The sequence below is a fragment of the Centroberyx affinis genome, unplaced genomic scaffold (genome assembly GCF_046629955.1).
Source record: "Centroberyx affinis isolate AG114_WGS23_722 - 3 ecotype Tasmania unplaced genomic scaffold, CSIRO-AGI_Caff_v1 ptg002839l_1, whole genome shotgun sequence".
Classification (NCBI taxonomy): domain Eukaryota; kingdom Metazoa; phylum Chordata; class Actinopteri; order Beryciformes; family Berycidae; genus Centroberyx; species Centroberyx affinis.
Genome location: NW_027280981.1, coordinates 26,355 through 51,290, shown reverse-complemented (window position 1 = coordinate 51,290; position 24,936 = coordinate 26,355). Strand labels below are relative to the sequence as shown.

At 38.7% G+C, this 24,936-nt stretch overlaps 2 protein-coding genes across 2 annotated transcripts; one reads left to right on the top strand and one right to left on the bottom strand.

Annotated features, from left to right (window-relative positions):
* Positions 1–345: 345 nt before the first annotated feature.
* On the bottom strand, positions 346–9,943 carry LOC139658137 (UV-stimulated scaffold protein A-like; the record flags this gene model as incomplete). Its single annotated transcript, XM_071536182.1, has 9 exons — positions 9,810–9,943; positions 8,478–8,605; positions 6,865–7,018; positions 5,878–6,054; positions 4,296–4,416; positions 2,511–2,792; positions 2,181–2,336; positions 1,850–1,959; positions 346–474 (listed from the first exon to the last, which is right to left on the bottom strand). Coding segments are annotated over exons 2-9 (1,239 nt in total), but the record flags the coding sequence as incomplete, so codon positions are not given.
* A 106-nt stretch (positions 9,944–10,049) lies between these two features.
* Positions 10,050–24,163, top strand: spdl1 (spindle apparatus coiled-coil protein 1). The gene is made up of 14 exons (XM_071536184.1): positions 10,050–10,098; positions 12,860–13,030; positions 13,782–13,958; positions 14,946–15,140; positions 15,258–15,407; positions 16,472–16,570; positions 17,364–17,474; positions 18,042–18,182; positions 19,591–19,688; positions 19,884–20,004; positions 21,135–21,201; positions 21,284–21,475; positions 22,439–22,517; positions 23,923–24,163. Exons 2-14 carry the CDS (start codon positions 12,860–12,862, stop codon positions 24,086–24,088), a joined length of 1,767 nt encoding a protein of 588 aa, XP_071392285.1. The 5' UTR covers positions 10,050–10,098; the 3' UTR covers positions 24,089–24,163.
* The last annotated feature ends 773 nt before the right edge of the window (positions 24,164–24,936 follow it).

Genomic DNA, 24,936 nt, shown 5'->3' with positions numbered 1-24,936 from the left:
CTTGGTCCAGTGGTAGAAGGGCAGCACTAATGGCCACTGAACAGTTATAGAGCTGATTGACCATGCGGTGTTGTGATAATCGGCTAAAATGCTTAAAAGTGACTAGAACTTGAACATGTATATTTTTATAAAATTTGCAATTTTTGGTGAAAATCCGACATGTGGAATCGGCATATATTGACAATTATATTATTGGCATAGTGTTGGCGGAGGTGTGGGCTCTACTGTGTGCCATCTAGAAATCCTCATGTTTTAGTGAGGACAATGCTAAGACAGATGAGTGGATGATTAATATCTTGAATCTGACCAACCAAGAGTTATAAAGTCATATGTTGTGTAACTCACCACTCGGCGGACCCTGGTCTTGTAGTTGATGTGAAGCTCTTTGTGTTTCTGCAGAGCAGCTTCTAAAGACTTCTTCAGATCCAACGCTCTCCTCAACAACTGCTGCTCAGCGCCTGACTTGGTGAAGACCTACACACATACAGGTCAGATAGACAGACAGGTTAGCCAGATAGCTATGCTGTATGTATGCTTTTTTTGAAATATGATGTCTTGAATTGGAAAAGCTGAATGGAAACATCAAAATTCAGTACATTTTCCTTGACCGTTGAAAAGTAGCTTTGGATGTTCTGAAATGTGTGTAAAATATCTCTCCACTATAACCTCTATAAGTCTCCGTCATGGCTGTATGACCATTAGCTGGTGCATTAGAATATCATACGTGTTGTTTCTAACATATATATGTCACATGATGGGGCATAGCATTGTCAAGTGCCCCAGTCTTTAGCGGAGGATGATGTCTAGATGTCAAGCACTGTAACACAATACTCCATCTAGTTACAGCATGTTTTCAGTAATGCCAACTCATGAACTGAGCAGGTAATGAACACCTTTTATTTTGAATCACATATGTTGAGGTGAGGAGCCCCTGAAATTTCCTGGAACATAATCATTACGGTCTCTTTAAGAAACTCCCTTGCCTGTGTCCTGTCCAGGGTACGGGCCGTTCATGAATTGAACTGAGAATAATAGTAGCAGTAGTAGTAGTAGTAGTAGTAGTAGTAGTAGTAGCAGCAGTAGCATTAGTAGTAGTAGCAGTAGTAATAGTAATAGTAGCAGTAGCATTAGTAGTAGTAGCAGCAGTACAATTAGTAGTAGTAGTAGCAGCAGCAGTAATAGTAGTAGTAGCGGTAGTAGTAGTAGTAGCATTAGTAGCAGTAGCAGCAGTAGTAGTAGCGGTAGTAGTAGTAGTACTAGCAGTAGTAGTAGTAGCAGTAGTAGTAGCAGTAGTCTCTCTCTCTCTCTTTGTTTTCTTTTCTTATACCAGGCTATGTTCTTTCTTTCTTTTTTGTTGGTACTATCTGTCTTATGTTGACAATGTTTTTTTGTGTGTGTATTCTATCTTTGTTGTATTGTATATCTGTTTTTAACAGTGTTTTTACAAAAGCCCATCTAGGGACAAACATTGTAAATTAGCTTAGCCTATATATGTTATGATATGTGACATCAGACTACTTTTGTTTAAATGTTCTGTCTATGTATCTGTCCCTATTCAAATAAACATTGACAGTAGTAGTAGTAATAGTAGTAGTAGTAGTAGTAGCAGCAGTAGTAACAGTAGTAGTAGTAGTAGTAGTAGTAGTAGCAGCAGTAGTAACAGTAGCAGTAGAAACAGTAGTAGTAGTAGCAGTAGCAGTAATGGTAGTGGTATCTCCTTAGTTTTTGTTTTTTATCTCACACATTCCATGTTCTTTAATATGGCATGGCACTGAATTTAACATGTGTTAGTATTTGTCTGCTCTGTGTGTGTGTGTGTGTGTGTGTGTGTGTGTGTGTGTGTACTAACCTGAATCCAGCTCTGTACGGCTGGTAGATGTTTATTTGTTATCAGTCTATCAAGGTCTATCACCGTGGAAACCACCGCCTCATTATCCTCTGTCTCCTTAACATTGAGATCTGAGGGCAGAGGAGAGGAGAGGAGGAGAGGAGAGGAGAGGAGAGGAGAGGAGGGGAGAGGAGAGGAGAGGAGAGGAGAGGAGAGGAGAGGAGAGGAGAGGAGAGGAGAGGAGAGGAGAGGAGAGGAGAGGAGAGGAGAGGAGAGTCAAACAGAAAGAAGAGTGACTGACGATGAAAATCCTCGATTGCCAGTAAGTCTACTTTGGAGGAATTTTACCCACCAGGATCCAGGTTGAGGTCCAGACTGTACGAGTGCGAGATCAGCCCAGAGTTACGAATGAACGAGTCTTCATCAAGAACCTCTTCCTCCTCTCCTTCATTACTCCCGTCCTCCTCTTCCTCCTCCATCTCTCCCTCACTGCTCCCTTCCTCCCTATCTCCCTTCTTCTCGTCTACCTCATTCCTCTTCTCCTTTGTTATGTTCTCCTCCCTCTCCTTCCCATCCATCCTCCTCCCCTCCTCCTGCTCCTTCTCCTCCTCCCCCTCCTTTGCAGCTTTGCTTCCATTTTGATTCTTCTCTGGATCTTCCCCTTTCTTCCCCTCCCTTTCACTCCTCTTCTCCTTCCTCTCCTCTTTGCCTTTCTTCTCCTCCCCGTCGTTCCTCTTCTCCTCCTCCCTGCTATCCCCCTCTCTCCTCTTCTCTTCTCTCCCCCTTTCCTCCTTCAGGCCTCTACTGCAGCAGGGCTGTTCCTCCTCAGATGCACAGTCATTGGCTGGTTGGGATTTCGGAGGGTTGCTATTGGTTGTCTGGATGTCGGAGAAGTCATCAGGAAGTAGCAGCTTCAGACAGGATTCCATCTCTGTCAGCGTTGCCTCAATTTCCTCATAGGACTCTGACAAAGAGATAATAAATCATTGTTAACAGACACCTTAAAATACACTTTTTTTTTTTTGCTGGTTTTATCTGAAATTAAGTCAGAGAAATCAGAATCCATCAACAAACCCCAAATTCCCAAGTAGTACCATCTGAAAGCTGACTGAACAGTAGGGCTGTGCAAAAAAATCGATACAGCTGAGTATTGCAATATTTTTTTCCATGATACTGTATCGATTTTCCAGCCCCTCGTATCGATACATTAAAAAAAAATATTCATGTTTTAAACGGATTTAAAATGTCTTTAAATTTCTCTCAAATCCCTTTGAATTAAATGGTTTTGACTCAATTTGTCCGCTGAGTTATCAATATAATGTGATGTATATATTAGACTACCCAGGTGGTACACAGCAAGTTGTATTTTCAGCTCTATTTTTTACATTTTCAGTAAATTATGTAGAGTATTGCAATGTATCGCAATATGTATCGTATCGCAATGTATCGTGATATGTATCATATCGTGAGGTCCTTGCCAATACCCAGCCTTACTGAACAGTATTTTCTAGTAGTATTTACCATCTGAAAGCTGAGTGAACAGTATTTTCTTGTAGTATTTACCATCTGAAAGCTGAGGTGAACAGTATTTTCTAGTAGTATTTACCATCTGAAAGCTGACTGAACAGTATTTTCTAGTAGTATTTACCATCTGAAAGCTGAGGTGAACAGTATTTTCTAGTAGTATTTACCATCTGAAAGCGGAGGTGAACTATTGTATGTATTGTATGTATATGTATTTTCAAATAGAAAGTTTGTATTGACCATCTTTGCCACAGGAAGTGAATGCAGCATTATGGTGAGCAACCGCATTGCTGAATGCTCCAGTGGTACCAACAGTGTTGCAGGGTGATAGGTAGGGTGTATTCATAATGCTATTACATGACTGTGTGCTGAATGAGCGGATGAATGTAATAACACAGAATTGTGCCATAATGAGGAGAACTAGAAATAACCGCCTCACGGTTGTATGCCTCCGCCAATAAACTTTGTTTTATCATTGCAAGGACAGTCTTTATTTATTGAACATATATAATTCATGTGATTATTAGGTCAACTTAAAGGATTTTGGTGTCTGCAAAAGTAAGTGACAGCACTTCCACCGTTTTGGTAGAATGACCCAAGATCGTTTTCTCAGCTACAGTGGTAAGCAAAAACATTATGATGTCACAGTGAAGTTGACCTTTGAACTTTTGGATATAAAATGTCATCATTTTATCCTATTAGACATTTGTGTGAAATTTTGTCATCATTAGCGTATGAATTCTTGAGTTACGGCCAAAAACGTCTTTTCTGAGATCACAGTGACCTTGACCTTTGACCACCAAATTCTAATCAGTTCATCCTCGAGTCCAAGTGGACGTTTGTGCCAAATTTGAAAAAAAATTCCCTCAAGGCGTTCCTGAGATATCGCATTCACGAGAATGGACAGTCCAGTATCAGCCCAGTTGAACAATGCGGTGGTTACCCTCCATGTCCCTGGCGGCGACCTCCGCTCGCTCCCTGTAGATCCTCTCCATTCTCCTCTGCCTGTCCTCCTCCCTCCTCCTCTCTGCGACCGTCCTGGCCTCCATGTCCCGGAAGTCCACCTGACAGACGGACAGGTTTGGTAATCGACAACACGGACGCCTTGGATCAATAACATGGGGATTAGCGCACGGGACGCGTGGATTAGCATAGGAAACACTGAGTGAAAGTAGACAGGCAATATTTCCCCCAGCAGGGACGCGACTGGTGGATGTGGAGAACAGTGGATCAACAGCACAGTATGATAGAAATACTGTTGTTCATAATTAATGGTGAAATAGACTGACTCAACGTACTGTCTGTGTCTCATAACTAGGCTTGGGCGATATCTAAAATTGTATATCGCGATGCTGTCCCACCAAAATATCGCAATATACACAATATTATCGCGGGGGTGGGGGGTTTTCCCTTTATATTCAGTATTATAGAATATAGCCCCAAGCTTACTTATAACTATAGAATTAATGCTGCAATCCAGAGAGGTCGGAAAGTGAGAAAGCTGTAGTAAGTATTTCATAGACAGGCTATCCCAGTCTGTGTAGTTTCACACCAATAAAATCCATGTAGTTTTAGTGTCTTTTTTACAAAATAGGGTAAGATACCATAAAATAAAATTAGATGAATCCCTGCGGGGGAAATTGGGTTGTTGAAGCAGCAAATAATAATAGGACATATTTGATTGGCTCACGGTCAGAGTGGCCAGCAGGGACTAAGACATTTATATGATATCGTCATCGCGATGCTGTACCTCCAAAATATCACGATATACGATATTATCGTGGGGAGGGAGCGAGGGTAGGTTATGTTTTTGGGGTTTGTTTTTTTTATTTTATCTTATTTATTCTAAATTATATCACATTTCTAGGCTATTAATAACAGCCTAATAGCCTTGAAATTTGATCTTACTATTCCAGCATTGGAGGAAACAATGGCCATTTGGTGCAATTTTGCTCATTCCTACTATTTCCAGGAAAACGGGCTGATTGTGGAAAAGGGAAACCACTTGAAATAAAATGACACATTTGTCTATGATTATTTTTGTTTTTTACTATCCGACCAGTAGGATTATAGTAGATTATAGGTTTAGAAATGTAAAAGTTTGCACAACTGTGATCTGGGGGTGTGAATATCGTGATATTCGATACCTTGGAAAATATCGTGATAGTCAATATTATCGAATATCGGCCCACCCCTACGGAAGCGTAATGCATTCACTTGAGAAAAAAAAATTTGCCCTGTTTTTCTGAATTAATGAAATAATTATCTCAGAATTCTGAGAAAAGTTTTCATGGAAAAAAAATAATTCTGCTCTGTTTTTCTGAATTAACGAGATAATTATCTCAGAAAAACAGAGCAGAATCATACACCCTTACATGTGATTCACCCATCAAAGAAACTAATGGCACTTGGGGTTTAGCGGGTATTTTTAGTTTTTTAGGTTTTAGGTTTTTTAGTTTTTTTAGTTTGCAGTGCAACATGTGGTGGGTGAAAGCAATCCATAGTTTGATAGCTGTCTCACTCACCTTCTTGACCTGCTTGAGGAAGTGGTAGCCCAGCGCCAGCTTCTTATAGGCTGACCCGTAGGAGGCCTGCCACGATTGGACCGTCTGGATGGCCGAGGACTTCAGCTTCTTGGCTACCTCTTTAGGAGGAGGGAGGGGCTGCTCCGAGTCCGTCTCTACCGTCAGCTCCAAGAACTCCTGCAGGAGGGAGAGCAGGAGGAGGAGGAAGAGGAGGAGAAAGAGCAGAAGAGGAGATACATGACAGTACATTTCTTGCAAAAGCAGAATTTAGGTTTGCAAATACAGATTTTACAATGGAGACATTTCAAAATGTTCAGTTCACAAACAGTTTGTTTGGACAGAAATGTATCTCCATGGCTTCCTCTCATATTAAACTGGTTACTGTGGCATTGCACTCACACTTTTGGCTTTCAGCATGTGTCAAACTCATCACGGCATCATCATTTGCTTCCCCCGTATTAGAAGTAGGGCCGGGCGATATGGTTGACATCAATATCACGATAATCATAAGGATTTTTCTCGATATCAATATACATCACGATATGGTTCATGTATACAAAATCACGTTAAATAATCAAATTAGTGTCCATCTCATTGAACCGAACGGTAATGTTAGGTGTGGTGTCAAACTAAACAGAAATATTCAAATAATATTCCTACCATACCTCATTTTATGAGAGTTTTTAAGTAAAATTTGCTTGTCATCATCAATTCAGACAGCAGAAATGTGTGTCACGATATTAAAATATCTTCATACCATACGATAATATTGAATTATCGCCCAGCCCTAATTAGAAGTACTACTGCTCAGTCAAAGGAGGAGGAGGAACATTCTGTTAACTGGTTTATTCATGGCAACAGGGAGACTGAAAGGTTCATGGAAAGAAAATAACCTGAATAAGACCTTAACCAGAGTATGACTAGTTGGATGGGCTGCTGTAGTGTTTGGTTGGAATGAAAAGCTGCAGGCCTACAGCTCTCCAGTACCTGGAAGTTGTCCACCAGTAGGGTTCTGAAGTGGTGCGACCTGGAGAAGAGCTCGCTGGCTATCTGGAAGGCCGACAGTCTGATCTCAGCATGCTCCTGGTTGAGCTGGGACATCACCGAGTGGTACACATGGTCTACACAGTCAGTAGATACTCTGACAAGTATGGAGGACCAAGAATGGACAGAGATTAGACAGAGATTATATGATGCCAATACAGTCCTTTTTTAAAAATGGGATCTGATCCAGTCATATATGATGAATATGATGCAGTGAATTGGTCAATACTACACTGGCTATCTGTGGGAATACCTGAAGTGATTCTATTAGACATTTTGATGAATATGCATGAATACATTTTTCTTGTTATTATCATCCTTATTATTGATCCTCGGTTTCAGTGGAGAGTTTTAGTGTCATATACACAGCATACACAGGGTAAACAGTGCAATGGAATGCTTGTGTGCTGGCTCCTCTCAGTATAAAAAGAATAGTAACAATAAAACGAATAGTAACATATACTGAACAAAAATATAAATGCAACATTTAAAACATTTGAAAATATTTTCATGAGCTAAAATAAAATATCACATATTTTTTCCCACAAAAAAAGCCTCTTTTTTCAAATACAAATTACAAATACAAATTTGTTTACATCCATGTTAGCGAGCACTTCTCCTTGGACGAGAATTTCTTATATGAACTGTAACTACGTCAAATCTTCAAAGTAAAATTGTTGCATGTTGCGCTTATATTTTTGTCAAGTATATATTCACAGAGATAAATAGAGAATTCAAATAAAAATAAGAATCAATTAAAAATGGAAAAACACAAGTTAGGATAGGGCTGGGCGATATGGTTGAAATCAATATCATGACAATCATAAGGATTTTTCTCGATATCAATATATATCACGATATGGTTCATGTATGCAAAACCATGTTAAATAATCAAATGAATGTTCATCTCATTGAACCGAATGGTGATGTTAGGTGTGATGTCAAACAAAACAGAAATATTCAAATAATATTCCTACCATACCTCATTTTATGAGAGTTTTTAAGTAAAATTTGCTTGTCATCATCAATTTAGACAGCAGAAATGTGTGTCACGATATTAAAATATCTTCTTATCATCACGATATGATTCCACTGAAAGACGATAAACAATAATATTGAATTATCGCCCAGCCCTAAGTTAGGATGAAAGAAATAAAAAAAAAACACAAGAACATTATACTGTAGTGCAAAGTGACATAAAGTGACATAAAGTGTCATAAAGTGTCATAGCGTTAACACGAATCTAAATGCTGTTTCGGAGGCTTTTTTTCATCCTGACAGGAATAAAATTCTGGAGAAACACCGGAATTTTTGGCGTGGAACTGGTCAAATTTAAAGATATTGACTATTGGCTATTGGCAAGTTTCAATTCCATAACATCAGTATTGGCTTACCAAAACCCAAATCAATCGAACCCCAAATGTAAGTGTTTTCATATAGCTCTGTGTGTGTGTGTGTGTGTGTGTGTGTGTGTGTGTGTGTGTATGTGTGTGGCCTCATGAAAGAACACTGGGGGAAACAGTGAAAAGAAGGAGCTGTCTCAGTATTAAACCTACTTGCAGATCCTCTTGACTTCCTTCATCTTGTCCTGGTTGAGCTGTGGCTGTCCCGATGTGGTCAGCTCCTCCACCAGCTCGGACAGCCTGTCCCTTTGGGCCAGCTCCATTGTGAATCACATAGAAACCTGTGGAGGAAGAGGGGACTGTGGTCATCATCAGTAGCAGAGCAGACAACAGTACACTAAAATATTCAAAGCAACATTAAACAGAAAGAGCAGGTGAATCTTGGTGAAAACTACAGTCAGTTACACCAGTGATTCTCAACCTTTTTCATATCAAGGACCCCTAATGGAGGACACATTAGAGCAGGGCTGGGTGATAATTCAATATTATCGATTATCTTCTTTCGGTGGAATCATATCGTAATGATATGAAGATATTTTAATATCGTGACACACATTTCTGCTGTCTGAATTGATGATGACAAGCAAATTTTACTTAAAAACTCTCATAAAATGAGGTATGGTAGGAATATTATTTGAATATTTCTGTTTTGTTTGACATCACACCTAACATCACCATTCGGTTCAATGAGATGAACATTCATTTGATTATGTAACGTGATATATGTTGATATCGAGAAAAATTCTTATGATTATCATATTGATTTCAACCATATCGCCCAGCCCTACATTAGAGCCACAGACCCCCATTTGATGAGATTTCGTCTCTTGAACCCAAATCTGAGAATATTTGTATTGTTAGATATGATTTTGTCCAGAATTCCTTGACTATCTGTATTGTAGGTAGAGATAACACTGAAACTATGATCAAAATAATATTTTTTCTACATTCTCTAATTGTGTTCACTTCTTGTAAATGAAATAATGGTGAAGTTTAACACTTCATCAATTCACTGGGGACCACCTGGACCACCTCAAGGACCCCTGGTGGTCCCCGGACCCCACGTTGAGAACCACTGAGTTACACCAATGAAGGAGACATGTAGAGATGTAGAGACACGAGGAATGGACCATGAAAAGGGAAGTGCAACTCAATATAATTTAGAATAATATAATAATAATATGTAATATAATAAGTAAGAAAGCTGTTACTGGGTGATTGTTGAAGCTTGTTTTGTACTCTCAGTGTAAACCTACAGTACGAAACAAGGCCGTTATAGAATCTGTTTCTCTGGGTAACGTTAATCTCCATTACAGGGGAAACGTTTATGAGTAACTTTTATATTCACGCTCTAAACGTCAAAACGGTAGAAAGGGTCTACATAACGTTACTGTATCGCCATCAAGTAGCCTAACAACAACACAATGACAACAAATACTCTAACAACTCCTATCCAGACGCTATATAGTTATTAAACTTAACGACCTTTTCAGCTGTTCGCTCCTCGCTTACTGCAGAAGAATGAGTCGTTGTTCAACCATAACACACTTAATAAACACCGGTGTTATGGCTGTTGTGTTCAAGGAGGTTGTGTTACTTTAGCATTGTTGTTCCGTCTCCCTCGTCTGTCGACTTTGCGCCTGCGCAAGTCTGGCCAATCAGGCACACCTCCCGTTGAGGCAAGATCTCGTCGTCGCGATACCTCGCTGTTCAAAGCGATTCCTGGTTGTTGAATTCAAACGGTAGAGCGGTTTGACAATTGTTGGCGAAAAAGGTAAACAAACTCATTATTTATATTACTTATTAGATTATTACGGGTTTCTGCACATGTGTTTGCCTATAAATATTCAATGAATCCGATTTATAGTGACAAAAGCGGTCGAGTGAAGGCAAATGCTAACGTTAACGTTTCTCATGGATAGATTTAGGAGAGAACAGGTCATGCGCCATTAATGTTACCAAACCTTTATTGTTTAATACATACTTGCTTATCACCAAACATAATATGCTAACGTTATCGTTATAAAGCTCATAAAACATTAATTAAGAGGCTTCCATTGGTAAATTCGGCAAATACGATTTACCAAGCAGTTGGTGTCAAGATTTAGAAGTGTTTTGTTTTGATATTACAAGCTGGAGATGTAGTCCATATTCGTTTTTCTACCTCAGTAACTTGCAAATGAAACACGCAAGAACAAAGGATCAAGATGGATAAAGTTATCACGGGAAGATGGAGGACAATGTACACCCAGTTATTTGTTTTCGTTTTCACTATGTTCAAACCTATCACATTCCAATTCCAATACCTAATTTCCCATGTGACCTGGTCTTCTTTTAGACGCCCTTCCTCCTTATGTGTCTGGTATTCTTTCTCTTTTTAACAGGATGTTTTATTCATGACAACATTTTAATTTCAATAACTCACATCCCAAAACAAGATTAATTTGTTAAGGCTGACAACCTCCTTCTTACTTGCCAATCAGTACCTTGCATTTTTTTTTCTTTGATTGGCAAAATGATTGGTCTAAGTTCCAGTGCCATGACAATGGCATTTCCCAGTATCATGGTACCATTTAAGAAAGGGCCTTTTACTGTGGGGCTAACCCCAAATATTATAACTGTCAGTGTTGTGGAATTTTGAGAAACATCTGGCCAGTGGTGGAAGAAGTACTCTGATCCTTTACTTAAGTAAAAGTACCAATACAGCAATGTAAAAATACTCCATTACAAGTAAAAGTCCTGTATGAAAAATACTACTTAAGTAAAAGTACATAAGTATTAGCAGCAAAATGTAGTTAAAGTATTAAAGTAAAAGTAGTGGTTTGGTCCCTCTGATATTTTATTATATATGACATCATTAGATTATTAATACTGAAGCATCTGTGTGTAAGCAGCATGTTACTGTTGTAGCTGCTGGAGGTGGAGCTAGTTTGAACTACTTTATATAGTTAGCTAGTTTAGTCCAGTGGTTCCCAACCTAGGGTCGGGCCCCTCCAAAGGGTCTCTAAATAAATCTGAGGGGTCGTGAGATGATTAATGGGAGAGGAAAGAAGAAAAAACAAAGTTCTGATACACAAATCTGTTTTCAGTTTTTGGACTTTTTCTCTAATCTTTGATTTTTGCTGAAATATTGGATCATTTGAACATTTATTGAAATGAAACCATGTGAGGTTTAGAGGGAAAAATCACTATTTGGTGGAGCTGTTAACAACTCATAGACATCTGAAATGTGACCCGACTACACACTGCTTTTTGGAAGACGTCAAAAGCCAAAAAAGTTGGAAACCACTGGTTTCATCTTTAACAATGTGTTGTATTTTAAAAGCTTGTTATATTATCCATTGTGTCAAATCTCCATCTGAAAAGTAACTAAAGCTGTCAAATGTAGTGGAGTAGAAAGTACAATATTTCCCTCTGAAATGTAGTGGAGTGGAAGTATTAAGTAGCATCAAATGGAAATACTCAAGTAAAGTACAAGTATCTCAAAATTGTACTTAAGTACAGTACTTGAGTAAATGTATAGTTACTTTCCACCACTGCATCTGGCTATCAGCAGAATCTGTTTTATCTAGTTACCTCCTGGTATAAATAATGTCAAATATACCCAGGTTTGAATGACTTCTTCCATTGGTCAACAGTAAGCATATTTATATATATATTTCATCAGACTCATTAAGTTATGTGGATAAGGGAGCTGATCTCTGTGAGCGGGTGCAGAGACAGGGAGAGACCTCCGTGTTAAACCCTTGGCTTATAGTTTCCATTTGCAATTGAATTTGACATACGGCATTTCAAATATTTAATTATTTTCACAGTAGAATTTACTTAAGCGTCAATTGTACTGTGAACGTCCATTAAGCCTAGGTCAGACGACAAGAAGGGTCAAGTCTTACGATGGAACAGGGTGTCAAGTTATGTTTATTAATATATTCCTTCATCACAAACATATCTCAAAGGATTTTACTGAGAACAAGCCTACCTATAACTAACTAATAATCACAAAACAAAATTATGTAATACAGTATGCAACAAAATAAAACACAAGGAAGCAAATAAAGCACAAGACAGCATGTTGAAAAGACAGAACAGGTCCTGGGCCGGATTCAAACCCAGGACGTCCCGTTTACATGGTACACGCCTTAGACCACTGAGCCAACATGAAAAACATGGAAGTAGTGCTGATGATGGTCTGAGGACTGAAACGTTCACCTTTTTTCTCACTTAGTCCCTTTTTTCACTATGAAAAATAAAATAAATCATCTATTTTTGCATCCAATGAGCCTCAGTAGTTTTGGTCAGTGTGCGGGGCTTTTTCTGATCACATTTTGGCATGAGTAAAAGTTCCAAAAAAAAAAAAAATGGAATGGAAAATTCAAAAAGGTATTCTCCATAAATTACAGGTAGGGTGTGAAAGATGTGGATTTGCTTGATGATGTTACTCGGCTTGTCTTTTCTTCCCTAGCCCACTGCTAACGTCTCTCTCCTCCTCCCTCCCTCCCTCCCTCCCTCTCTCCTCCTCCCTCCCTCCCTTCCAGATGTGTGAGTTAGCATCAGCGGAGCAGGTGCAGCGGCTGAGGAGCCAGCTGAAGGAGAGGGAGGAGCAGGTCCAGCAGGCGGCCCAGGCCGGCCTGGATCTCCTCAACCAGCAGGTGGAGCTGCAGAACAGGCTGGAGGAGCAGAGAGTGGAGATGACCAATGCTCTGGAGGTATGACGCTGCACGTTAACATCAGATAATACTGATCAATAGGGCTGCAACTAACGATTATTTTCATTGTCGATTAATCTGTCGATTATTTTCTCGATTAATGGATTAGTTGTTTGGTCTATAAAATGTCAGAAAATGGTGAAAAATGTGGATCAGTGTTTCCCAAAGCCCAAGATGACGTCCTCAAATGTCTTGTTTTGTCCACAACCCAAAGATATTCAGTTTACTGTCATAGAGGAGGAAAGAAACCAGAAAATATTCACATTTAAGAAGCTGGAATCAGAGAATTTTGACTTATTTTTCTTAAAAAATTACTCAAACCGATTAATCGATTATCAAAATAGTTGGCGATTAATTTAATAGTTGACAACTAATCGATTAATCGATTAATTGTTGCAGCCCTACTGATCAACCTGCTCAGCTGGAGAAAATAGATACTAGATACCATCTAATAATACAAAAATATATATCAATTTCCATGCATAGTTGTGTGGAATCTGATCAAAGTGTGGCATTAGAATCAATTCAGGTGAAGGTCTTCCCATAGACAACCAGTGTAGTATTGATCAATTCTACAATAAATATGTCATCAGTCAACCGGCTTCGTATTTCATATCAGAGGTGGACCATATAAGAAATATAATAAAAGGACAGTATCGGCCCATATATCAGTCAAGCACCGCAACCTAGAGTACAGCCGGCTAACATGGAGACCATGGGCTGGGTAATGCTTCTTTCCTCTGTGTCTTAGGCTGTAGAGCAAGACAAGTACTCCCTGCAGAAGGAGGTGGCTCTGAAGAGTCGGATGCTGGAGTCACTGCAGTCAGACTACGACTGCGTAAAGAGCCAGCAGAGCCAGCAGCTGCGGCAGCAACTGGAACATCTAGGGAGGAACCACAGCATGGAGGTCAATGAGCTGAACAAGAAGGTACTGGTCTGCTTTCTGGTCTCGGAGCGGGAACGGCCGGAGAAACCGCAACATGTCGGTGAATTTGGCGGGGTCTGTCTATATGGCGCTTTTCCACAGTGAAAAATTATATATTTTATGGGTCTTGGACATGGGTGTGGCAAAATGGCTCAATAGCGCCCCCCCCATACAAAATTTCAAAATAAAAGCCCCCACATTTCTGTTTCACCTAGACGTACGGAATTTGGTAGGCACATGTAACATCCCAAGACTTAAAAAAAAGTCTCTTGGTGGCATGACCTAAACCCGACAGGAAGTCAGCCATTTTGAATTTATTGTGACATTTTTGTGTTTGTCTGTTTTTCTGTTTCCCTGCCTAATGTATTACATGTGTGGAGGAGAAATCCCAGCTGTCTGAATGCTAAAACACAACCTAGACTAAAGATCTTGGTGTGTTTGAGTGTAATTCACAAATTGACCGGGACATGTGCACATTGACTGGTTTCCCACATAAACTGTACCATATCTAGAGTTGTTGTGATACCAATACCCGGATAAAACAGCTGTTTTCCCGGAAATCTAGATTTATATACTAAATTTATACTGTTACTGTACTATTGTCTTTTATTTTACTAAATTGTGGCTGCACTAACAGTTTTTTTAAAGGAATTGTTATTTATTCCTAGATTTATTTATGTTCTTTTTCAGTTATGACTGACTGTCAAACTAGATAATAAAGTTCTATGGCATTCATTCTCTGTATGTATTTGCTCATGTTTTACAAAGGGTTTAACCTGAGCCAGGCCATACAACAATGATAGCATTCATATCACATCCATACAGGGTTAGTAGTATACAGCTGTTAAAAAAATAATAATATATATATTTTTTAACACACTGGTATCGGATCGGTACTCGGTATCGGCCGATACGCAAGTTCAGGAATCGGTATCGGGAAGGAAAAAATGGTATCGGAGCATCTCTAACCATATCTATCTGTTCTTCCAGGTGTTGACGCTGCAGTCAGATCTGGAGGAATCGCAGCTGAATGAAAAACAGCTGAAACACAAGCTAGAAGTCCAGACCGAGACTCTGAACCACAAGACGGAAGAGCTGCGGGCTCTGAGCGAACAAACCCAGGACTCCATGTCGTCTGAGATGATGGAGGCACAGATGAAGAGAATGGAGCTGGAGAATGCCAAGGTAAAGGAAGGGGGGGGGGGACTAGGCCATAACATGACTTCACACCAAGCATGTCTGGAGTGGTTTCTTTGACCACGACCAGACAAAGTGTCATATCAAACCCGTCGTGTCTACCAGGTGGAGTTGGAGCGTTCACTACAGGAAGCGCAGTATAGAGAGCAGCAGCTGGAACTGACCAATAGCAGCCTGCAGCGCCAGCTTCAGCGAATCACAGAGGAGAAGGAGGAGAGAGAGAGAGAAGCTGTGTCCTGCTTCAATTCCCTAGAGGTAAGCACAGTAACAACTACTGTATTGATACTGGAAATAATCTATTCAATTGCCACATTTCCATTTAAAGGATAAGGCCGGTGTTTTTTAATGCATTGCTTACCGTCAACAAATCCTATGAAAATAACAAAATCAACAATGCATTTGCTCTACTCCCGTTACTTTCTGACTTCCCACGTACCGTTTTTAGCCTTCAACCCGGAAGTCATTGGCTCCACTTGTAAGCTAAAAACCTTTAAATACAGCTCACAAAGACATAGTTTCCATTTTAAAAATTGCTAACTGTTACCACTGTTACCAAATTCAGGCTGTTGTAGTTATTACCAAATCAAATTCAAATGGGAACAAATTCTTCATTACGCCGGGGACTATTTTCGGTGCTACGGAACTACTTTCCTGAGATCGCAAAGTGTTAACGGCCGGCTTATTAAGTTGTTTGAGGAAAAAGTCATGCTTCGTGATGATGAAATATGCTGCCCAGAGCAACGGCATGGCTCTTTGACGTGTTTTTTAATCGTTTTTTTAATACAATGGATTGATTGATTGATGCGTGGGAAGTCAGAAAGTAACGGGAGTAGAGCAAACACATTGTTGATTTTGTTATTTTCATATGATTTGTTGACGGTAAGCAATGCATTAAAAAACACCAGCCTTATCCTTTAAGTTGGGTAATTTTTGAGTGTGTGCATGTATATGTATTTTCTTGCATTCCTACATCAAAATGTCATTACGTTTACTTAATGGAAAACGGAAAATTCCCCCTAGACTTTGGAATGACCTAGCTGTGGAGATTAGGTTAGAAGGTTCAGTCTCATCTTTTAGGTCTCTTTTTAAAAATTATTTTTTTAATTTTTTTTAGCTTTCTAATTGGAGCCACTAGAGGGAGCTATTGCCTTTGGACTTGCATATTGATTGATTGATTCTACTATAGCAGTTAAATTGCATCCTATCAGTGGTGCATAACACTAACTGACTGATATCCAATTGTTAATATGTCCTTACTAATCCTAGTGTCTGTGTGTGTGTGTTTGTATCTGTGTGTATCTCTCTCTGTGCTGCCATAGAAATCTCGTGAGGTGAACCAGGACCTACAGATCCAGTTGGACCAGGTTCTACAGCAGGCCCAGGACCCCAACAGCAAAGGCAACTCCCTGTTTGCTGAGGTAGAAAACTGAACTAAACTAAGTAAACTCACTACAGGACCCAAACCGCAAGGTGAGGTAAAAAACCTACCTAAACTCTCAAGACTAGTCCCATGTGAGCCATGACTTCTTTACTTCCACAAATCACAGCTGGACTTCATCGTGTTCTAACTGGATGAGGTAAACTAACGGAAGCTCCATATTGGCAATGAGTGTCTTTGACTGGTAAATTATGCAATCAAGAACTATTAAATTTGGAAGTTTGTTATTTTCAGACTTGGTTAGGGCTGAACGATTTTGGAAAAATATCTAATTGCGATTATTTTGACTGATATTGCAATTGCGATATCATTTACGACATTAGAGGGAATGATCATTTTTACATCATTATTCTCATTTTCATTGAAAAACGTATTAAAATGATTATGGTGTGATTTTTTTTCGGGGATCTGTACCAAACAAAGATGTTTTCTTAAGTCTGTAGAATATGATGTGTAGGCCAGGACATCTCTGCAGCACCACAATATTTACTTTAAAATGGTATTTTGACACATTTCACCTTTAACAAATATTGCGCCTCCTGCGCTTTGAAAATTGCAGTAGGCCATATTGCGATTTTGACAAAATTTTGATTAATTGTTCAGTCCTAGTGATCCCACACATTCATTCTGTCTTAAAATAATCTACTAGAAGACTCACTAAACATTTTAATGAATCTTTATGTTTTGCCATACGTGATAACATATACTGGATATATTTGATTTGTGTGTGAAAATATGTTTTGTTTTTTACTTCTTTGTTTTTTGTATTGTAGTTGGAGGACAAGCGGGCTGCGATGGAAAGGCAGCTGATCAGTATGAAGGTCCAGCACCAGTCTCTGCAGAAACAACATGCCTTCAGCAAACAACAACTACACCGCATGAAGGTACCATACAATATGTAACCAGCCAACCATACCACTAGTGTTGTCGCAATACCAGAATTTCCACTTAAGTACTAATTTTAATATCTCAAAATCTGATTTTACTACAATACCACAGCAAAAATGAAAAGCCATCAATTGGTTTTGATGTTGGTTGGATCAAAAACAACAAGTAAACACTGGTATTTCTACTGAAAGAATGAGGAATTTGGATTACTTTTTGTTTCTTTTTTTTGTGTTCACTGAACAGAACAGAACCGCATACATACTCACACACACTCACAACCATACTGAAACTGAATGAAGACTCTTAACATCAATACATAGGAAAAGATCTTTGTCATTGTGTGTTTGTTTATTACATGGTATTAATTGTTGGTGATGAGTTTACATTGTTGCAAGGGTACATGGGTGAAGTGTGTTTTATTTAAGGTCCTATAATATAAAAAAATATCTAGATTTACCTTTACCACAACAGTGCGGTAAAAAAAAAATAAAGTAGCGACTCACAGAAAATTGTAATTGTTCCCAAACTAGTTCTGATTGTGTGTGTGTGTGTGTGTGCTGCAGATGCAGATAGCCACTCTGATGCAGCTTCAGGGTTCGAGGGCTGACCCTGCCCAGCTGGAGAGACTCCAGTGCATGCTGTCGGAGAAGAATGGAGAGATCCAAAATCTCATGACCAAACTACAGAGACTGGAGAAGATGGAGGTGAGCTACAGAGCCGGGACACCCAAAGTACATTTTCCCATTCATTTTCTCCACAGAAAATCACAATACAAAGAGTTTTACAGGGTTCCTACGCAGGTCTGGAAAGTCTGGAAAAGTATTAAAAATGAATTTGATCATTTCCAGGTCTTGAATAGTTTGGGAATTTGAAAAAAATGTCTGGAAAAGTATGGAAAATGTTGCGGTTCAGGTCCGATACACACATCATTCTAGCTTTTATGTTGTTGTAGAGCCACTTTGAGTCCACAGTTTTTGTTGATGTGAAGAATAATGTTCAGATAGAGGGACGCTCTTATTACCCAGCCGCTGTCAGCATGCATTATATCAAATACCCACCAAAATCAAATCCAGTCAAGAACATAGGGTCTGGGAAACATATGGAATTTTAAAATGGAAACCGTGTAGGAACCCTGCCAATCATCTCACATATTCTGATATTTGTCGCTGTGAAGAACAATCTTCATCTATACAGTGATATGACCTAGTTAGCAGGGGTGAGATGTCTATCTGTATAAATCATATTGAACACCAGACAAAATCTTCAAAACAAATCAAGGTCTGGAAAAAGTATGGAATTTTTTAATTGAAACTATGTAGGAACCCTGGTTTTAAGCTTTGAACCAAACTGACCAGGTACCAGATAAATCATAGCAATAGATTCAGAACATATATATATAGATAACAAAAATGGTGAGACTTTGTACTAGGGCTTGGCGATGTGGACAAAATGAATATCACTATATTCATAGAATTATTTTGGCGGGAACCCGCTAATGCTTGTGGGTAGTGTAGTACTTCACAAGGAGCTCTACGATAAAACATAATTTCTTGACAATGAAGTTCAAATCAAATTGACTGATGGCTTCTACAGGAACATATATAATCGTTTCAAAATCTGATGATGATGACAGTAGGTCAATCTTACACCGTAAAAACGTTATGGCTAAAAATACAATTTCCTATGGGGAAAATGAATGGGAAATTGACTTCTTATAATGATAAGAATAGGATTCTGGTGGTATCTGTTGTCCAAACAGACTGGAGAAGGTGGAGATGAGAGAATACAGAACATACTCTAGAGGTGTTATTTTTTACTATCACATGCTTTAGTTTGATTACAGTGATGATTTGTAGTCTGTTACAGTGCAACCTGATATAGGTCACCTGTATTCTGTAGTACCAGTACCTTTCATACTGTCCATTAAAATTTAAGTTTGGAGTCTGATGACATTTCAGTTTGAGGTGAAGGAAAGTAAATAAGAACATTGTCGCCTGTTGAAAGAAATGTACATAACAGAACATCACACAGACTATATATAAACTTTAGAAGAAAGATGCAAATTGTTAATTTTGCCTTTGAACAACTCTCTTCATCTGGTTGTGTGTGTAGATGACGTTCAAGTCCCAGCCATCTTGTCCAGACAGTGAAGACGTCCAAGATGAAACCTACTACATTGACCTGCTCAAAATGAAGCTCAACAACTCTGTGTGAGTTTATTTGTTTGGTCAGTTTGTCAGTTGTTCAGGTAGTTCATCAGTTGGCCGCTACCTCACTTAGTCAGTTAACAAGTTAGTCAGTTAGTCATTTGGTGTAATTATTAGTGAAGTAGCAGAAATTCAATTAAGTGAATCGGAGAGATTGAATTTTGTAATCTGACTCACTTAAATTGTGTGTGTGTTCAGTAAGGATGCAGAGCATCTAGGAGGTGAGCTTTCCCTCCAGAGGATGAAGGCTTTTTCGGAGAGCCAGAGAGCACTGGAGTTGGAGAGGAAACTCTTCTCATCTCAAGGGCTGCTCAAACAGGTAAAAGGCAGCTCTTATTCCCAGTGTTTCCTCCATAAATATCTCTTGGTGGAAGTGGAAATGCAACTGAAAACAGCATTTAGACCATTATCACCCAGAGTTGGAACTGGGGAAAGAAAGAAAGAAGACCACCATTGTGTTCTTGCATAAAAAAAAATGCAAGTCCATGCACTGGTGGGTTTGAAAGTTGAAAAACGTCTATAGAGTAAGCTTAGAGGACTGCCTCACTCTACTGTACAGCTACGCTCCAGTAGGTTAGCTGTTTTTTTTTTTAGTAGCCTGTTAGCCAAAATGTTTCGTTAGTTGCCCAAACTCCACATCTGTTTAGCAAAAGTGCTTGTTTTTTTTTGCCACAGCAGTTACAAACACACATTGTGATACAAACACTGGTATTCAAGATGCAGTGAGAAAGCACCATTTCATTAGCATTGGGCAAACTTAATAAATTCCAAACATCATCAAAAAAAAAAAAAAAGCTTTCCTAGCTCAATCTAGTTGTAGCTAAAATATTCACCAGCAATTTTTTCTTTTCTGTTTTTATTTATTTATTATACATAATTAGGTACATTAAGTTGTTTGATTATATAAGACTTCAGAATAGGGCTGAACGATTTTGAAAAAATATCTAATTGCGATTATTTTGACTGATATTGCAGTTGCGATATGATTTGCGATCATAGAGGGAATGATAATTTTTACATCATTATTCTCATTTTCATTGAAAAACGTATTAAAATGATTATGGTATGATTTTTGCGGGGATCTGTACCAAACAAAGATGTTTTCTTAAGCCTGTAGAATATGATGTGTAGGCCAGGACATCTCTGCAGCACGATAATATTTCATGTAAAATGGTATTTTGACACATTTCACCTTTAACAAATATTGCACCTCCTGCGATTTGAAAATTGCAGTAGGCCATATTGCGATTTCGATTAATTGTTCAGCCCTACTTCAGAAGCTATTGTTTTTGTGATACATTCTAAAAATATGAATGGCCAAGTTGCATCTTTTTGACCTGAAGCACACTAGCAGTGTTAGATTTTGAACCTCGGCCCTCTATATGACAGTCATGGTTAACAGTGTGTGATATTTGCAGCACAGCTTCATGTTCCTGTTCTCTCCCACAGGCTCAGAGTGACAAGATCGTACTGCAGCTGCGAGTCGAGGAGCTCCAACACAAATACGAACCCGAAGGTAACTAGAGGTATACCCAAACTTTTTCAAATTCCACAGTATGAACACGTTACCGCTACTTGCTGCTGTCTTTTGTCTCCAGAGGTGAAAAGGAACCCCATCCAGAAGAGAAGGAAAGAGAAGCTTCCGGTCGACATCGCGCCTCCCGTCCAAGTTACCACGGTTACCAAGGTGGAGCCTGTTGTTGCCTTGGAGATGGATGTGACAAATAGCAGGACAGCAGAACCTGAGGCCGGCTCCCATCCCACGACTGCGGCTGTCAGCTCTATACAAGGTCTCTGAATTGGAACTTTATTTTAGATGCTGTTATTTGGATTTTTGTGTTGTTAAAACTATCCTCATAGTTTCTTTTTTTTTTTTTTTTTTCATTGAACATTTATGCACACATTAAACAAACATTAAACAAGTACAGGACAGTATGGGACATGGTAGTTTGACAATTACAGAACTGTATGCAATAAGGGGCAGTTACATAGCAAACAACCTAAGACAAGACAAGACAACGGACAGGGGGTGTCATTGTAATAAGGGGTATTGAGCAGGCATGTTGAAGGATATTGAATTTGTTGAGGGGAAAGAAAAGAAAATAGATAAATTAAAAATAAAAAAAATAAAAAAAATAAAAAATAAAAAAATAATAATAATTAAAAAAAAATTAAAAAAATAATGGAGGGATCAGCTCTGGATAAATCGCAAGAATGGGGACCAGATGTTGTTGTAATAGTTGATATTATCTTTCATGGTAAATGTAAGTTTCTCCAAATTTGAGTGTTCAGTTAGTAAGTTGTACCAGTGTTTTATTGATAATTTTGTTCGGTCTTTCCAATTAAGTAAAATGATTTTTTTGGCCACTGTTGTAGAGATGCGGATCCTCATAGTTTCTATAAACTAAACCAGCATTTTAGTTTATTTTTTGAATGTATGTATTTTTTTTTTGTCAAATGTCTTGTGACTGATATGATAGCATATTGCAGTACTGTTTTTAAAGTTTTCATATTTTTAGTAATCATTTTATATCGAATTTATTTTAGTCAAGATAATCGTACTATGGAATTTTCTTATCGCCACTGCTGAAGTAACCTGCGGGAAACACTGAATTGTGCTGTTCTCGCTTTCTATTCCATCTCCTTGACATTTGGATAATAGTTGTGAAAACATATTCACTCCTGGCGTCATGAGTGAGAAATGTCTCCCATGTGATGGCACCCTTATTCATTCCGCTTGTCATTTGCTGTAGGTGCCGAGCTCGACGCCCGGCCTGCCAAGCGCGTGAGAATCAATGAGGAGCTTCCTGTTGTAATTCCCAACCCTCCCAGGTCAGTATACACACTGTCCAGCTAATTTCCTGGCTTTTGAGGCTCATGAAACGCATATTTGCTTTTGTGTTACTGAGCTATATCCTAGTTCAGTGTCATGACTTTACTCTTTCACGGCTGATCTAACCGTACGGTCAGACAGGAAGCCAAGTGGATTTTTAGTGGTCATTTTGATTGACATCTTTCTGTAGTCCACTCATTATGATTAGTGGTTTGGGTTGACATCTTTCTAATCTTTCTATAGTCCAGTCATTATGATCAGTGGTTTTGGTTCACATCTTTCTATAGTCCCATTATGATTAGTGGTTTTGGTTCACATCTTTCTATAGTCCAGTCTTTATGATCAGTGGTTTTGGTTCACATCTTTCTATAGTCCAGTCATTATGATCAGTGGTTTTGGTTCACATCTTTCTATAGTCCAGCCTTTATGATCAGTGGTTTTGGTTCACATCTTTCTATAGTCCAGTCTTTATGATCAGTGGTTTTGGTTCACATCTTTCTATAGTCCAGTCTTTATGATCAGTGGTTTTGGTTCACATCTTTCTATAGTCCAGTCTTTATGATCAGTGGTTTTGGTTCACATCTTTCTATAGTCCAGTCTTTATGATCAGTGGTTTTGGTTCACATCTTTCTATAGTCCAGTCTTTATGATCAGTGGTTTTGGTTCACATCTTTCTATAGTCCAGTCTTTATGATTAGTGGTTTTGGTTCACATCTTTCTATAGTCCAGTCTTTATGATTAGTGGTTTTGGTTGACATCTTTCTATAGTCCAGTCTATATGATCAGTGGTTTTGGCTGACGTCTTTCTATAGTCCAGTCTTTATGATCAGTGGTTTTGGTTGACAAATTTTATAGTCCCATTATGATTAGTGGTTTTGGTTCACATCTTTCTATAGTCCAGTCTTTATGATCAGTGGTTTTGGTTGATATCTTTCTATAGTCCAGTCTTTATGATCAGTGGTTTTGGTTCACATCTTTCTATAGTCCAGTCATTATGATCAGTGGTTTTGGTTCACATCTTTCTATAGTCCAGTCATTATGATTAGTGGTTTTGGTTGACATCTTTCTATAGTCCAGTCTTTATGATCAGTGGTTTTGGTTGACATCTTTCTATAGTCCAGTCTTTATGATCAGTGGTTTTGGTTGACATCTTTCTATAGTCCAGTCTTTACGATCAGTGGTTTTGGTTGATATCTTTCTATAGTCCCATTATGATGGAGCAAACATGCATTTGTGCTGCTTTTAAAAAAATTGTTCCATTTGAACCTAGGGTAATACTTAATTTGAGCTATATTATTGATGGATACATTTTAAACCTGAGATCCTATTTTGGTACGGCTGCCAGTATACCCAGTACGACGGCGTAAATCATATTGGAATCTATTGTTATGATCTTCCCTTCAGCTCCTCTGTGACTGACTGTAAAGTGAAGGAGGAGGAGGAGGAGGAGGAGGAGGAGAACCAGCAGCACAACAGGAGGGAAGAGGAGAGGAGGAAGAAGCAGAGGAAAGTGGAGGTGATCCATGTTCGCTCCACCAACACTGCGGAGAACCAGTGTGCCCAGCAATAGGACTCATCTGGAACATCGTATTGGACCGGTCTACCTGCTGTCAAAATTGTAACAGATGTCTATGCATTTTTTATGTACTATTAAATAAGAATAAAGAAGTATTAAATGATTGAAAAACATGGTATTCTGTAATTTTTTTCCAAAACGCATGAATATTCTTCAATTTACCTCATTCTGTAATGAAGTGTTTTTGTTGCAGCCATACAGTTTCATCTTACATGTTTTGCTGTGATTCATTGAGCCACTATGAATAATGTGCAACTGTTGCAGAAAATGTAGTGTCTCGCCATGGCATGTTAAAAGTTGTGACTACAAAATGATTTATGTGATGAAATTTGATCATTTCATCATTTTTTTTTGTTTAAAGGAATATATTACCTGCACTTGACTGCAGATATTTCCTTATTGATGAAATACAAAATAGAAACAGGCGCGCTTCTTCCAAAAGGCTACTTTGTAGCTGGGTGCTGGACATCAATGATCAGAGTTCAAGTTGAAAGAAAGCAGCACAGCAATTATTATGAAAAAGAATATAACAAAAAGACGTCACATCTGTTAGCAGTCATGGCCAAAAAATTTATTAGTGAAAATTATGTCTTTTTGTTATATTCTTTTCGAATTATAATATTGGTGTGCTGCTTTCTTTCAACTTGATTTCTTGTTGATGTCAGAATTGTCAGAGAAATCAGTCTATAACCAAACCCAGAGTTCCCAAGTAGGATTTACCACCTGAAAGCTGAGGTGAACTGTATTTTCTAGTATTTACCATCTGAAAGCTGAGGTGAACAGTACTTTCTAGTGGGGAAGCTCATATCTACCGTCTTTCCAAGAGGCTTTGAAAGCATCAT

What these genes read in the sequence shown, in the direction of transcription:
- spdl1 (XM_071536184.1), top strand. Translation starts at nt 12,860, where the DNA reads ATGTGTGAGTTAGCATCAGCGGAGCAGGTGCAGCGGCTGAGGAGCCAG. An exon ending in AACAACTACACCGCATGAAG is followed by an intron (nt 17,475 to 18,041) that starts GTACCATACAAT and finishes TGTGTGCTGCAG; the next exon opens with ATGCAGATAGCCACTCTGAT. An exon ending in GTAATTCCCAACCCTCCCAG is followed by an intron (nt 22,518 to 23,922) that starts GTCAGTATACAC and finishes TCTTCCCTTCAG; the next exon opens with CTCCTCTGTGACTGACTGTA.